Source organism: Chiroxiphia lanceolata, chromosome 3 (assembly GCF_009829145.1).
Source record: "Chiroxiphia lanceolata isolate bChiLan1 chromosome 3, bChiLan1.pri, whole genome shotgun sequence".
NCBI classification, from domain to species: domain Eukaryota; kingdom Metazoa; phylum Chordata; class Aves; order Passeriformes; family Pipridae; genus Chiroxiphia; species Chiroxiphia lanceolata.
Window position 1 is genome coordinate 116,628,456 of NC_045639.1, and position 15,667 is coordinate 116,644,122.

A 15,667-nucleotide genomic window follows, 5' to 3' on the forward strand; every position below is an offset into this window, starting at 1 on the left:
GCACTGCCAGGGGCTCCTGGGGCTGCACATTCCCTCACTTCCCACTCCACTCATCCCTGACTGCAGGCTGGGATCCAGCTGAAGCCACTTTCTGCTTTCATTCTGCTCCCCATGGCAGCTTTCTAGACATTAAATGTTAGTTTTTCTGTGTACCAAGATCATGAAACTGCAGCGTCTGCTGGAGGAAACCAAAGGAATCCTTCCAGACCATAAAGGAAATGAAACACTGGAAATGAAAGATCATCTCCTCCCCTGTGGGCTTCTCAGAAACACACACTGCTTTGGGTGGGAAGGGACCTTAAAGCCCATCCAGTGCCACCCCCTACCTTTCCAATACCCCCTTAATTTCTAATTTACTAATCACTGGGCTTCCAGCAACACCCATAAAACGTGGCTTCATGCCAAAGGTCCAAATGCCACTCCTGATAAAAGCCATCAGCACCAGCCCCCACAGAGCAGCAAACCCCCTTTTCTGTGTTTGTACTGAACCCATTTTCTTCTGGGTTTTGGGTTTGAGGCACTTTTAGCAGCCATTTCAGGGTAGGATTCCCATTCCTTCTCACCTGGGTTCCTCCTGCCCTTCCAGCCATTCAGTGCTGTGATATACAAAACCTTTATATAAAATCTATCAAATGGATTCCTACATAAAGATCTCTGTAAGAGATACATGAATTCCCTCACAGGTTTTTACCCAATGTCACAACATTGGAGGTGTAGGGCAAGAAGCCCCCAAAAACCCCTCATGGACCAAACATTTTGAGAGGATTTGTCAGAAATGAAAATATTTCAGACAGACCATCTATGGCTTTCCTGTCAAAGGATGGATCTGGAGTCAAGTTTTACTTCTAGGGGGTTTTTTATACTTACACTTTTTTATAGTCATATGTAATTTTGTACTTTCATGGTGCTTTAAATGCTTAAAATTCTACATGATGCTTCTTTTTTATTGTCTTGTGGCTCCAGGGACGGGTCTGGCCCAGGTGAGCAGTAAAAGCCTCTTCTCCTGCAGTGACTCCCCACCAGGGCAGGGTTTGGCAGCTTAGAGCAGGCCTGTAACAGCTTTAGAGACCCCCTCTGTTCCTACTCAGGTGTCTCATTGCACTGGAAATGTGTTTTAAACAATGTCTTGTTTCGGCCAAGAAATTCTGTGCATGACTGAGGGGAAAAGGAAAAGGAAAATGTTGGATTGAAGGGTAAAGTTCCAGCACGAGCAGCTGCAGCACCAGCTCTCCAGGCCACCCAGAGCTGCCTGCAGGGAGGCTCCAGGCTCCCTCACCCAGCTGGCAGGGAGGGAACACTCATTTTTAACTGGGAATAACAGCACTGGAGTGAACAGAGTCCCCCCTGGTCCCAGAGCAATGTATGTCACAGCCCCACAGGGCATTAGGGCTCTTTTCTCATTAATTCAGCTCAGAGCATCTCAGCAGCCCAGAAGTGTCTGAGCAGAGCTTTGAAGGAGGGAAGAATTGAGATGTTGGAAGGAGGGAAATGCAGTTTGTCAGGAATGAAGGCTGTACTGCTGTGCCTGGCACAGTGAGACAGCAGGACAGGGGATAAGTGACTGTGGGATAAGTGACATTCCCTTCCCAGGGTGCCCAGTGACATCAGGATTCACCCCAGAGAGTGAAACCCATCCTCTCCTTTGCCTGGCACTCCTGCACTGCTTCCACAGAAAAGCCAGGATCTGGAGATGGCAGAAATGCCTCTGAACCACCTGAGCTGAGCAGCCCCAGACCCAGCACCCACTGCCCCAGCTGGGCTAGAGAGGGTTCAACACCAAAACCTGGTTTGGGAGGGAGAGGAGACCAAACCAGGACAGGACCAAGCTCAGTGGTTCAAGGTCAAACCCTGCAGGACCCCCCAGTTCACCCTCTCCCAGGGAACACGGGGGGAAGGCAGGGAAAGCCTGGGAGGAGCAGAGTGGCAGCTCCTGGGTGTGGAGCCCAGAGAGCTGCTCTGGGATGTGGAGGGGCCAAAACCCCTCCCAGGATCAGGTACCTGCAGCCCCTCACTGCCCAGGGGGGCACATCCCACCTGAGCTCCGAAGGGACGGCACATTCCAGGCTCTGGGATTGCTGTTAAGGCACCAGAAGTGATGGATAAAACCCCCCCAGGCCCTCCCCAGCCCATTGCTCCCAGAACAGGGACCCACCTTTCCTTTTCCACCTGCTCTTCCTGCCGTCCTTGGTGGCGCAGCCGTCGCTGCTGCTGCTGCTGTTCTCGGAGCTCTGCGAGTCGGACTGGCCATCACTGCTCTCCTCCGAGCCCTCTGACAGCTCCTTCAGCCCGTCTGGGACGTCCTTCTGCAGGGGGACACAGGCACACAGAGTCACCCCCCGGGCCAGCCCCTCCCACGGGCAGCAGAACCCTCAGAACAGGGAGGTTTTTATCCACCGGGGATTTTCTGCTGCTCCGGAGCAGAGTCAGAGCTGCTCCACCGCTGGCCTCAAACACTCTGCTGCCCTCTGGGAGTCCATTTAAACACTCAGTGCAGGTGACACGTCCTTACCACCACCCTCACCATCCCTCACAGGAGGCTTTAACTGCTCTACCCTGATTTCTCCACCCCTGATCACCAACTCCAAAGCAAGGGCCCAGAGGGACGGGACACAGGAGAATGGCTCCCCACTGCCAGAGGGGTCAGATGGGATCCTGTTCCCACCAGACCAGAGCAGCCCCTGACCTGCCAACACAGGTCCTGGGGAAAACACGCCTGGCACTGGTTTCTGAGTGGTCCTTACACCCTGTGAGGAGGGGCTGAGGGAGCTGGGGGGGCTCAGCCTGGACAAAAGGAGGCTCAGGGGGGACAATCTGGCTCTACAACTCCCTGACAGGAGGGGGGAGCCAGGAGGGTCCCCAGTTCCCAGGGAACAAGGGACAGGAGGAGAGGGAACAGCCTCAGGTTGTGCCAGGAGAGGGTCAGGTTGGACAGGAAGAGGAATTTCTCCCTGGAAAGGGTGGTCAGGCCCTGGCAGGGGCTGCCCAGGGAGGTTTGGAGTGCCCAGCCCTGGAGGTGTCCCAGGAAGGCCTGGCTGTGGCACTCAGTGCTCTGGGCTGGGGGACAGGGTGGGGATGGGACACAGGAGGGATCCATGGGCTGGGAGGGCTTTTCCAACCTCAAGGATTCTGGGATTCTGGGATTCAGTGAAAGCCCTGTGCAGCCCAGGCTGTGGGGGGAGCACCTGCACTCACCTGTGGGTTTGGGCTGTTCCCCTCAGAGGGAGCAGCAGCTCTTCCATCCCTCCCACACCAAGCCCAGCCTGCCCTCTAGTGCTGATCCCATGGGATCCACACTGCAACACTCATTTCCAGGGCAGGAGAACTGGCTGTTCCCTGCTGTTCCCTGCTGCTGAGCTGTCCAGGTGTGGTGGGTCATGTCCCCCCTGCTCCCCCACCTGAAAAGCTCTGGGCACCTCCCAGAGGTGCTGAGCCAGGAGGAGATGGACTGTGGCCCATCCCAACCCTCATCCCTGCTCTGCCTCTGTGCCACCCCCTCAGCCAAGGCTGAACTGGTGCCAAAGTTCCAAAGAACTGGTGCTTCATTCCAAAGAATCCTTAGGAATGTGTGAGGCAGCAGGAGGGAACAGCTGGACAGCTCTGGGTGTGTCCCACAGGGAATCCCTTCTGCTGGGAAAAGCACCTCAGAACAGCTCTGCCCGGACCTGGAGACAACTGACTCCTTGTCCTGGCCCTGAAACCAGAGCCAGGAGTGACTTCCACACCCAAGGCCAATTAGGGTGACAAGGGCTGTCAGTGTTAATGACCCTGTGGTTCCATTCCTCTCTGTCCAGGAGGGAGTGAGAGAGGAAAAGTGTCCCCGTGGGGACCCCCCACACTGAGCAGGTCTGGGCACAGCCTGCAGAGACAATCCACACCAAACCAGGAATGGTGTGAGGCCTCCTTCTAGTGTTTAAAACACAGATTATTTTTAAATACACCAATCAGATCCTCCCATATCTTTCCCTCTGTCTTCCTAACAGACTGAGGACAAAAGGTGATTTTTCATTTCTAGAGACAAGCTGAGAGCACTGAAGGTGAAGTCACCCTTTCAGGGCTGAAGTTCCACTGACATTTTAATTATTCCTTCATTTCTGGGACAGTGACTGATATCAGCAAACCACCCTGTGGGTAACAAGAGCAGCTCCAGCTGTGCCCTCACACCCAGTGCTCAGGAGGGAACGTCCACACTCCAACTCCTGCCAGTGAGGAACAGTCCCCTACTCAGGATTATCCTGGATAATTTGGACATCAGGAGGAATTTCCTCATGGAAAGGATGGTCAGGCCTTGGCAGGGGCTGCCCAGGGAGGTTTGGGGTGTCCCAGGAAGGCCTGGCTGTGGCACTCAGTGCTCTGGGCTGGGGGACAAGGTGGGGATGGGGCACAGGGGGGGATCCCTGGGCTGGGAGGGCTTTTCCAACCCCAGGGACTCCGAGATCCCAACCCAAGGTGTTTTTAAACGGACCAAAGTCACCTGAGCACCCCAGGGAGGTGCCAGGAGGACACTCACTCACTCACTCACTCACTCATTCACTCACTCACTCACTCACACACTCACTCACTCACTCACCTTCAGGGTGTAGACTCCCATGCGTCCCGGCACCTTGTAGAAGATGCCCTCCTCCCCGCGGGAGTTGGTGTGTAACATGGCATTCAGGCAGGCCAGGGGGGACGTCCCACTGCAACAGAGCACCAGCTTAGAGCCCAGGGGGCTTTGGGAGCTCATCTCCTGCCTGCTGGGGGGACCCTCACCCAACTATCCCACTCATGCAGAGGCACAAAGATCCCAGACCCAGCTCGCGTTCCCAGGGAGGACACGAGCTGGAGCTGCCACAGGGACACCACTCCACGAGTGCTCCAGCCAGGGGGAAAAAAGCAAACGAAAAAAGCCCCCACGTTCAGGCTCTCCAAGACTTTTTAGCCAGACATCAGCCCAGTCCCAGGGTTTTCCAGGCTCTGGATGCTCCAGGTTGCTGGCGTGGACCTCGGAGCGGGTTTGGTGGGAGCTCACAACGGGCTGCACGGGGATTTGAAGGTGTGTTGGGGGGCTTTTTTTCCAAAATAGAACCCACATCTCACAAACACGAGGGCTGTGGGATAAAGAATGGGATAAATTACACCATTTCCCCTGAAAAGAGGGGAGATCTCCAATCCCAGCAGGAGGGTGGAGGCAGAGGATCCCTCTTTTCACCGGTGAGGTGTCTTTTGTTTGGCTTTTTAAACCCACCCTGCTGCAGGCAGGAGCAAACCCAGGAGGCACAGGGGTGACCTGCAGGGACAGGGGGATCACAGCCTCTCCCAGCCAGGTGTCCCTGCTCCCAAAGCACACAAATGGGGAATCCTTCAGGAACCAGAGCCACCAAACTGACTGACACCCCGAATTTGTGACTGCTGGAGTGAACTCCCCGAGCAGGAGGCACAGCTGTGCCTGCAGTAAACCCAAACATTGCAAAAACCCCCCCAGATGGGGTGAAAAAAGGAGGAGAGGGAAATACAGGGGGGATGAGCAGAGCCCTCCAAGGATTTGGGCAGGGCCTTGTGCAGCAAGGCACCATTCCCTGCTGGGATCAGGACAGGCCAGATCCATGGGCTGGGCCCAAAGGTGAGACCCAGCAAAGCTGAGCTCTGCAGGAAAACCCTTTCACACTGCACTGATTGTTTTAGGGAAGCACAGAAATCCTTCCCTGGGAGGGTGGGCAGGCCCTGGCACAGGTTGCCCAGGGAAGCTGTGGCTGCCCCTGGATCCCTGGAAGTGTCCAAGGCCAGGTTGGAGCACCCTGGGCTGGTGGAAGGTGTCCCTGCCCATGGCAGGGGGTGGGATGGGATGAGCTTTAATGCTCCTTGCAACCCAAACCATTCTGGGATTTGATGATTTTATGCCTTTTTCCCCAAAGCCTGTGGAGGAGCAGGGATCTCTCCAAATCCCTCCCATTCCCAGGAAGCCTCAGGGTGGCAGGAGAGCTCTGCCACAGCCCTGACCTGCACCTCACCAAGCACATCCTCTTAAAAACTGCACCAGAGCAGAATCCCAGCATTTCACAGCAGTGTGGGCAGAGCTAGGCTTGGGAAGCTCCCCAAGGAATGATGCCTTGGCAGGACCCATCTTTACAAAAGCTTTACTCATCTGGCACCTCCACTGCTCCTCCTGAACTAATTCCCTGTTTGACAGCTTCTCCTTACTTTTAATTCCCTGTTTTCTCATGTTTGCCCCTCTCAAGGTACGTGCCCATCCCTGGCACAAATCCAACACTACTCCAGCCTGTCACACAAGTTATTATTAAATTTTTTAAAGTTAAAACTAGCCAACAAATCCCACTTCACTTTGAAAAGAAATGGGTTGGATTTGGGCAGAAGATACATGGTCATTTCACATCCTTTCTGCCTCTATGGGCGAGTCCTCGTGAGCACCCAATCCCTACGGGAACCATCCCATTCCCAGGACTGTCCCTCACTCCCAGCCCTGCTCTGGGTGCAGGATGGTGGTTCCCAGCTCCAACCAGTCTGACCAGTCCCTCAGGGCAGCTGCTGCACCAGCAGCTCCCACCTGAGCTGATCTGGATCTCCACTGGCACAGGAACCTCCGAACCGGGCACTGGAACCTCCAAACTAGAAACACAAACCTCCAAACTGGAAAAAAACCACCAAATCTCACCCAAAAAGACAAAAGAGAACAAGCCAAGGTGCTCCCCCAGACCCCAGAAGGCATGGGGGCTGTGCTGACCCTGCCTGATCCCAGGGAAACACTTTCCTTGGATAAAAGGGGGCTTTCCCCAGCCCTGGCAGTTTGCTCCCAAATACACCTGCACTGGGACTGGGGTTACATTTATCCTTGGAGATGAAACCTGTTCTCCCTGGATGGAGGGATTTCACCCCTGGTTGGGTCTTTGCTGCCCCTGTGCTTGGAATCCCCCAGCATTCCCTCACTCCTCTCTCCACTCCCTGTGCTTGGAATCCCCCAGCATTCCCTCATCCCTCTCTCCACTCCCTGTGCTCTGCACCCAGCCCACCTCCTGCTACCTGAAGTGCCAGAGCTGCCCAAAAGCAGCCTGAGGATCCAGATGTTGTTCTTCCAGTGATTTTAGTGCCTTTTTCCCTGACTTTATACCCAAGGCCATCTCCTCCCTGTGCCAGGAACACACACTGGACCAACAGCCAGCTCTGGCAGCTCCCACCACTCCACCCCAAACCAAGCAGGTGATGCAAAGATGAGTTTCTGTCTGCTCCAGGTGCATCACCACCCCCAATTTCACTCCAATCCCTCCCAAATCCACAGGGATCCACGGGCAGCTCCAGCTCTGCCAGCTGGTAACACGCCAGACCTGCTGGCAGGGAATCTCCAGCCGGGATTTATCCTTCAGGGAAGAGCCTGTGGAGCTCAGCAAGGCTGTGCCATGACCAGCCTGTAACTGCTCTGCTCCTTGGTGTCCTGTCAGGGCTCTGCCAGACCTGCTGCAGCTCAAATCCCTCAGTTTTATTCCCAAAGCTCCCGAACTGGAACGTTCTCCTGCTTTGCATCACGGCCATGGACCACCCCGGGCTCCAGCTGAGCTCAGGTTTGGCTCTTGGCTTGAAGATGAGAGGTCTGAGGTGCAGATGCACAAACCTGCTGGGCTGGAGAGGCAGGAGGGGCATCAGGATGAGGCTGGATGGGGCTGGGGGCACCCTGGAACAGTGGGAGGTGTCCCTGCCCGTGGCAGGGGGTGGCACTGGATGGGCTCTGAGGTCCCTTCCCAGACAAACCATTCCATGATTCCATGGCTCAGGGTGCCATTGTCTCCTCCTCACTTGGTGTGTGATGTGCTGACCCGGGACACAGGGGCAGGGACAGCTCCAAATTCCACTTTACTGCACCCAGACAGGATTCCATCCACAAATCCAAGCCCTTGGATCAAGGTGCTGCATCTGCACAGGGCACGTTTAGGATTTCTCTGAACTCGTGTTTCCCTCAGGAATTTACTGTAGGAAGAGCCAGGCCTGGCTCCTGCCAGGGCTGATTTCCCTGGATCTGCCTGGGCTGTTTCCATCCCAAATCTCACTGATGCACTGGAAATGGAACACAGGTAGCACCAGGGCACTGGAACTTTGTGCTGCCCAGGAACAGGAGCCCTTTCCAAGCCTGCTCTGACACACCAGGCAGGACCTGCCTGGTCAGGACACTTCCCTGGAGACAGAAGCACTTCCCTGATGAGAACCAGATAAATCCTGACACAGGGAACACTGACTCAGGCATCCTGCACCTCCAAAAGCCACTGGTGCCTCACCCAGTGCTTCCAACACCCATTTCTGACCAAAATTCCAGCAGTGCACCAAGGCAAGGATGCAGATACAGCCCTGGGGGACAGCCTGGATCCGGGTTATCCATCCCCTGGCACTCCCAGCTCTGCTTTTCCATGCAAATCCCGCTCAGAATTTGCCACCCCGGGTGAGTGCAGACCCGAGCTGGGTGTGCTGCTGGGAGCAAAGAGCCTTTGCAGCTGGACTGTCACTGATGCACTCCCAGCAGTGCATTATCCTGACTTTATTCCAGCTGGGAATTGTGTGTTCAGGGAGAGCAAACCTGTTTGAAGTGGTGTGGTGATGGGTGGGATGATCACCCAGTGCTGGGGACAGCCCAGGGACACATGGACAGGAGCCCTGGGAAAACCTGGATCAATGTCCTGGGGTTACACTGGTTCCCACCTCAGCTGAGAAACCCTTGGGAGGTCTGGGATCAGGATCCTGGATCAGGACAGGCTGGCAAATCCAGCTGGCTTTGTGCACTGGAATGAGCTGGTATTAAAGCACAAACATCCCTCTGGGAGAGTTTGGGGGGCTCGGGGGTGACTCCAGCAGCCTCTACCAGGGCTCCCTTGGTTTCCATGGCATTCCCAGCACACACTGAAACTTCCTGGCTTTTCCTTTTCCAAAAAAAAAAAAAAAAAATAAAAGCTCAGCAAAGCTGGGCCTTTGAGTGAAACCTGCCCCAGCCAGGGCAGCACAAAGGGACTGGTGGTGCCAGGGCAGGGGCCACGGGCCAAGATCCTGTGCCCTCCTCATTGTCTGCCTGAAGTCTTAAGTCCCTTCACTTCCCCAGAACTGATGCTTTATCCTCACTCCCACTGTACTGAGGCTTGGGAAAAACCAGGGAGGGACAAATCCACCCCTCACAGCTTCCTCTGCCAGAGGCAAAATGGTTTGAGTTGGAATCAACCCAAGGGCTGAGCTGGAACCAAAACTGGTTCAGCCTGGGGAAGGGAAGGCTCCAGGAAAACTTCAGAGCCCCTTCCAGGGCTGAAAGGGGCTCCAGGAGAGCTGGAGAGGGACTGGGGACAAGGGGGGGATGGTTTCCCACTGCCAGGGGGAAGGGAGAGATGGGAGATTGGGAAGGAATTCCTGGATGGGAGGGTGGGGAGGCCCTGGCACAGGTTTCCCAGAGGATCTGTGGCTGCCCCTGGATCCCTGGCAGTGTCCAAGGCCAGGTTGGACGGGGCTTGGAGCAACCTGGTGCTGCCAGTCACTGAAATGAGGGGGTTAGTAATGACTCCCTGCTAATGCCAGCCAAAACCAACCAATTTAACAGACCCGTGGAATTTATAAACCCATGACTGACACACAAATTGCATTTTTTTTTTTTTACATTACTGCCCGAACAAGGGGGTTTGGGAACTTGTAAATATTAACTCAGTTCTGAAAATCACCATTTTCCACGTGCACACTGTCACTGATGAGCTGGAGAACTGATCTCAGGGGGATTCCCAGCCAGGGACTGTCCCTGTGCCAGCAGGACAGGCACATTCCTCACTTATCTGGATGCTGGGAGGGCCAAAGCACGGCAGGGGTGGCTCTTGTGGGGAACAGGCAGCTGTGAGGCCACAGCACAAGGAATGGGTGTTCTGAGCTCTCCCCCACTGAGGAGTTCTCCCAGCTGCCCAGCATTTCAGCCCAACACACACATCCCACCTTTTCCTGCCCAGAAATCCCAAAATAAAGTCAACATTTCAAACAGGACGTTTTAACCCCCCCCCCCCACTGAATCAAAAGCTTCTTCAGACTGAGCAGGAAAAAGGGGGTTGAGTGGGAAATGAAGGTTAAGGTGAAGACTCTGCCCCCAGCAGCTGCCTGGGGAAGGGATGGAAGGAGGTGGAGCTTCCACCCTGCAATCCCCCTGGAGCATCCCTTCCACCCTGCAATCCCCCTGGAGCATCCCTTCCACCCTGCAATCCCCCTGGAGCATCCCTTCCACCCTGCAATCCCCCTGGAGCATCCCTTCCACCCTGCAATCCCAATGGAGCATCCCTTCCACCCTGCAATCCCCCTGGAGCATCCCTTCCACCCTGCAATCCCCCTGGAGCATCCCTTCCACCCTGCAATCCCAATGGAGCATCCCTTCCACCCTGCAATCCCCCTGGAGCATCCCTTCCACCCTGCAATCCCCCTGGAGCATCCCTTCCACCCTGCAATCCCAATGGAGCATCCCTTCCACCCTGCAATCCCAATGGAGCATCCCTTCCACCCTGCAATCCCCCTGGAGCATCCCTCTAACCCTGCAATCCCCCTGGAGCATCCCTTCCACCCTGCAATCCCACTGGAGCATCCCTTCCACCCTGCAATCCCAATGGAGCATCCCTTCCACCCTGCAATCCCAATGGAGCATCCCTTCCACCCTGCAATCCCAATGGAGCATCCCTTCCACCCTGAAATCCCAATGGAGCATCCCTTCCACCCTGCAATCCCACTGGAGCATCCCTTCCACCCTGCAATCCCAATGGAGCATCCCTTCCACCCTGCAATCCCCCTGGAGCATCCCTTCCACCCTGCAATCCCAATGGAGCATCCCTTCCACCCTGCAATCCCAATGGAGCATCCCATCCACCCTGCAATCCCAATGGAGCATCCCTTCCACCCTGCAATCCCAATGGAGCATCCCTTCCACCCTGCAATCCCAATGGAGCATCCCTTCCACCCTGCAATCCCACTGGAGCATCCCTTCCTGCACTGCAATCCCACTAGATCATCCCCCCTTCCCCCCTTCCCTGCTCCAAGGGCCTGAGCTGCCTTGGGCTGGATTTTAAAACCAAAGTGACCAAACAAAAATGGTCAAAGTGCTCCAGTTGTGCCGTATTTGGACCTCCAAACCCTCCCCTCAGCACATCCCACAGGGTGATTTATCCACCAAGGGGTGACTCCAGGTTAAAGCTGCAGTTTCAATGTGGGCCCAGCAGATCCCTGCACTCTCCTGCCCCGGGATCCCTCTGGAGCAACACCCTGTGCCAGGGATCCCGCAGGCAGAGGGGCAGCTGCTGCTGGGCACCCAAAGGGGACTGGTTCCACCCCAGGGAGCTGCCCCCAGCACAGGGAGGGGTTCATTAGTGACACAGCACCAGGTGACCCAGCAGGGAGAGTCATTCCCACCCTCCCTGCCCCAGGGACTGCACAAACCTCCCCCAAACCTGCCCCAGGGGCCGGGCTTTGCTCAGGGGGCAGCATTTCCCATTTTTTTTTTCCCTTTGGAGCATCCCCTTCTTCCCCACTTCCCACGTGAACCAGAACGTTCACACCAACAGCTTTTTGCTCAGCAAGGTATTAAAAGGTGGTGGTTGAGAAGACCCTGGTTCCAGGAGTCTGGAAGTGCCAGGGCAGAGCCAAGAGCCCCCTCCCCATCCCCATCCCACCCAGGACGTCAGACAGGGGCAGGGTTAGGAAAGCAGGGGGATCCCAGCTCGGGTCCCACGTTAAACTTGGCTTTTTCCCCACAAGCAGCACCCAGTGGTGGCCCCAGACAAGGTGCACACACCCCACATGCAACCCAAGCACCCCCTCACCCCAAACCAGCAGGGACAGGGAGGGGACACAGCGAGGAGCCGGGCACCCCCCAGGGACATCATTCCCAGAGGGAGGCAAAGGGCATGCAGGGAGGGCAGGGCAGGGCCAGGAGGGTCACACCAGGGCCAGGACCAGGGGCAGGGGCTCAGGGGGGCAAAGCAGGGGCTCTGCATTAGGGCTGGCAGGGGGGGTTAGGGAGGAGCAGCTTCGGGGCAGGCAGCAGTGGGTTCTTACCTTCTGCAGGTGGAGGGCAACCCAAAAAAAGGAGAGAAAGACCCCTTTAAAAACTCGAGCAAAACAACGGACTCATGGTTAATTCACACAAACCCTCCCCCCCCTCCATCCACCAGAGCCACATTTTAAATGTTTTGGGGTCGACCTGTGGGAATGTGGAGCCCAGGGGAGCCCTGGGGAGGGAGGTGGCACTGCCAGGGGGGTCCAGTCTGCTCCCAGGGCAGCTCCAACCACAGGACTGTCACCTTCCCTGGGGATGAGCTTCCCAGGAGCCAGGGGAGCCCTCTGGAAGTCTGTCTGTCTGCCCCGTGCAGACATACAGTGGAACAGGAACTTATTCCTTCAGCCCACTCAGCACAACTCTCAGCTCACAGCCCCAGGGCAAAGAGCAGCCCTGGAACCCAGACTGGCAGGGGTTAGATGGAGCAGGACCTTCAAAGAGCAGCCCTGGAACCCAGACTGGTAGGGGTGGGATGGAGCAGGACCTTCACCAGCCCCAGGGCACAGAGCAGCCCTGGAACCCAGACTGGCAGGGTCAGATGGAGCAGAACCTTCAAAGAGCAGCCCTGGAACCCAAACTGCCAGGGTCAGATGGAGCAGGACCTTCACCAGCCCCACAGATGATCCATGGTCTCACCAAGCTACCAACAATGCCAACTCAGGCACATTTGGGCCTCCCCCCAGCACTGGGGCTCCCCTCACCCTGTCTCACACCCTGCAGCCCCTCTGGGCACACCAGCACTGCCAGTGAGGGGCTCTGCCTGAAAACAGGGATCCTGAGGGATCCTGGAGCTGCACACATGGATCCTGAGGGTTCCTGGAGCTGCACAGGAGGATCCTGAGGGTTCCTGGAGCTGCCACGTGCACCCAAACCAGGAGCTGGGGCAGGACCAGGAGTGCAGACAGAGGTCTCAGCCACACTCAGGGGAAGCCCCCTCCTCTAAGGCTTTTGGGGCACAGAGTTAAGAGCTCCAGTGCTTTTGGGTTCCCCCTCTGTGTTTCTGGCACAGAACCATGAGCCAGCTCGTACTGAAGAGAAACCCTGAGCTGAGTTTTTTGAGGCCTCTGTTCTCCAGGAGAGAGCCAAGCTCTGATTCCTGCAGTGCTCATCAACACAGGATTACTCTCCCTGTCCCCAGTCCCTCTCCAGCTCTCCTGGAGCCCCTTTAGGCTCTGGAAGGGGCTCCAAGGTCTCCCTGGATCCTTCTCTTCTCAAGGAGAGTGTTCAAGGGGCAGAAGTGGCAACTCCAGCTTTTCCTCACTTTGGGAATTGTCCTGGTAGAAGCTCCTGCCTGGCTCAGAGCACAGAACCCTGCCCAAGGGGACAGCCAGGAGTGCCCAGAGGTGACACCCAAACACCAGTGACCTGGTTAAACATTAACCTGGAGCCCTCCCTGGGACTCCACCTGACAGGCACTGATCCAAAAATAGCTCTGACCCGGACTTTACACCGGAGCCTTTCCACAGGGGTTTCATTGAACACATCCCAGAGGCCTCAGACAACACCCCCTGCTCTGCCCTCAGCTACAAATGTCAGCTGGTCACTGTTTGTCCCCTCCAGAAAGCACCAAACCCAGCTCTGAGCTGCCTGAAGAACTCCCTGCCCTGGCCTTCCTGACCCTCCCTGCTCCCAGCCCCACTCCTGAGGAACCCAGGGAGAAACCCTGGAGAGCCCCTTGCAATTAAAACACTGCCAAAAAATTCCCCTTTCCCACCGGGAAAACATCAGCAAAGAGCCCCAGGACCCCAGCTGTGAGTCAGGAATCCTGCACAGCACGGCCCTAAGAGGCTGGCAGTGCTTTTAGGGACGTTTTAGAAGAGCCATCTCCCAGGAGAGAGACAAAAATCTCACTCACTGGAGAGGTCTGAGATAACCCAGGCTGGTGGTTCCTCAGCAAGGCACGTGGATGTCCCTGTCCTGCCCCCCAAACACACCCAACACCACCAATGTCAAAGCCAGGGGACACGAATTCAAGGTGTCCCAGCTCATCTGGAGGTCACCTTCAAAAGCAGCTGTGAATTAAACAATGTGTGAAGTTATTTATGGTCCAGTTGGCTGCAGCACCTCCCAGGCCAGCTCACAGTTTGCAAATTCAGCCCCCTGGAAGGAGGTTTGAGGTACAGGAAAACCAAACACTCCTGGCCATTAAGAGAAGAAGCCAGCAGAGAATGCTAATTTTGGTCAGATATTCACTGATTTTAACACGTCCAAGGAGATCAAGGAAATTAAAAAACGTGGATTTAAAAAGCTGCTTCTCCTCAAACAAACGTGACTCCCTGTTGCTGCCTCTCACTGCCCATCCACCCCAGGGAACTCTCCCAGCTGGCTCCTGGAGCACCAGGACAAAAAAATCCTAAATACAGGTGAGGCAACCAGCCAGTATCACCCTGGGTTTCTGTTCTGTTACCAAAAAAAAACGTTATGAAAGATCTTGCCTTGTCCAAAACTCGGCCAAACTGCCCTGCACGCAGCAGAGATCTCTGTTCCCTCAGCTGCTGTTGTTTCATATCACAAGCTGTTTTATATTCTCCTTCTTCCCTGCAATTCCAAACCCTCTACAGCAGCACCAGTGCCCTGAGTCCCCTGAACTCCCCCCCCATTCCCTCGAGCTCCTCCAGGAGCAGCTCCTGCCCAAGCACAGCCCAGGGATCACTGCAGGGACAGGGACTGGCTGCCCTGCAAACAGCAAATTGACATCCCCTGGGCTCCCACTCCCCTCTGCCTCACCCCAGCACGTCCCTGGGAAGGTCACCTGTCACTTCTGGGATTGTTTTCTCCCTGGAAATCAGGGATTCTAAAGGGTTTGACGTAACTGAGGATCTGAGGCCATAAATGGTGAGTAAAAACCCAACAAACACCCCCTGCAGTGGGAGCTGGCAGAGTTTAAGGATGAGGTGTTTGGTGGGAGTGCTTTGCTACCAAGAAATCTGCAATTTGGTTTATTGAAAGCGAATTGCACTGAGAAACAACTCCCAAAACTCTAGAAACACCTGAGACTCTCACCTTTCACCCAAGGCAGGAGCCAGGACAGGGCACTGCTGTCACCTGCTGCCAGGGGCTCTGCCAGAATGAACCTCCACAGCCTGGAGAGCTCCCCCTGCTCCCCTGACAGCCTTTTCCTCCTCCCCTAACAGCAGTTTTCCTCTAAGAAATGTTGATTTTGTGTTCAGCCCATCTTGCCACGGGCTGTGACTCGCCAGAACCCCAACCCAGCCACCAGCACTGGCCCTCACTGCAATGTAAGTGCTTAAAATGGGACAATCCTTTAGGGTTTAACCCAAATAAAGCTTCATTACACCAATTTAACACCTGAGGGGAACCATCCCTACCCAGCACCCAGGTGTGGCCAAGGGGAGGAGCTGAGATGAGTTTCCCCCCTGGCTGTTCCCACCAACACCCCTGGCACTGGAGCTGAGGAGTCTGTGCTGTCCTGGTGCTCAGCACCAGCTCCTGGAGAGGGGAAAACAACTCCCCCAGCCCAGGCTCAACCCCCAGCCCAACCCTGAGGGGAGGAGGAGAGGCTGACAAGGGTTACAGGCACTGCTGCACTTCTGGTCTGCCCTTTTTGGTTTTGCTGTTTGGTCCCACATGTGGCCTGAGCAGGCAGAGACTGGACCCTTTGGGTGCCACCTG

General features: G+C 55.7%; 1 protein-coding gene across 2 annotated transcripts in view; it reads right to left on the reverse strand.

Annotated features, from left to right (window-relative positions):
• The window catches only part of ASXL2 (ASXL transcriptional regulator 2), a 69,904-nt gene that overhangs the window by 33,747 nt on the left and 20,490 nt on the right, over positions 1 to 15,667 (reverse strand). Inside the window, exons 3-5 of one of the 2 annotated variants that reach the window (XM_032683449.1) lie at positions 12,034 to 12,036; positions 4,568 to 4,676; positions 2,153 to 2,303 (exon numbers count right to left, since the gene is read on the reverse strand). In XM_032683449.1, the coding sequence (XP_032539340.1) occupies positions 2,153 to 2,303; positions 4,568 to 4,676; positions 12,034 to 12,036 (263 nt within the window). The remainder of the gene's footprint in view (positions 1 to 2,152; positions 2,304 to 4,567; positions 4,677 to 12,033; positions 12,037 to 15,667) is intronic. The other variant, XM_032683450.1, reaches the window with a different exon arrangement.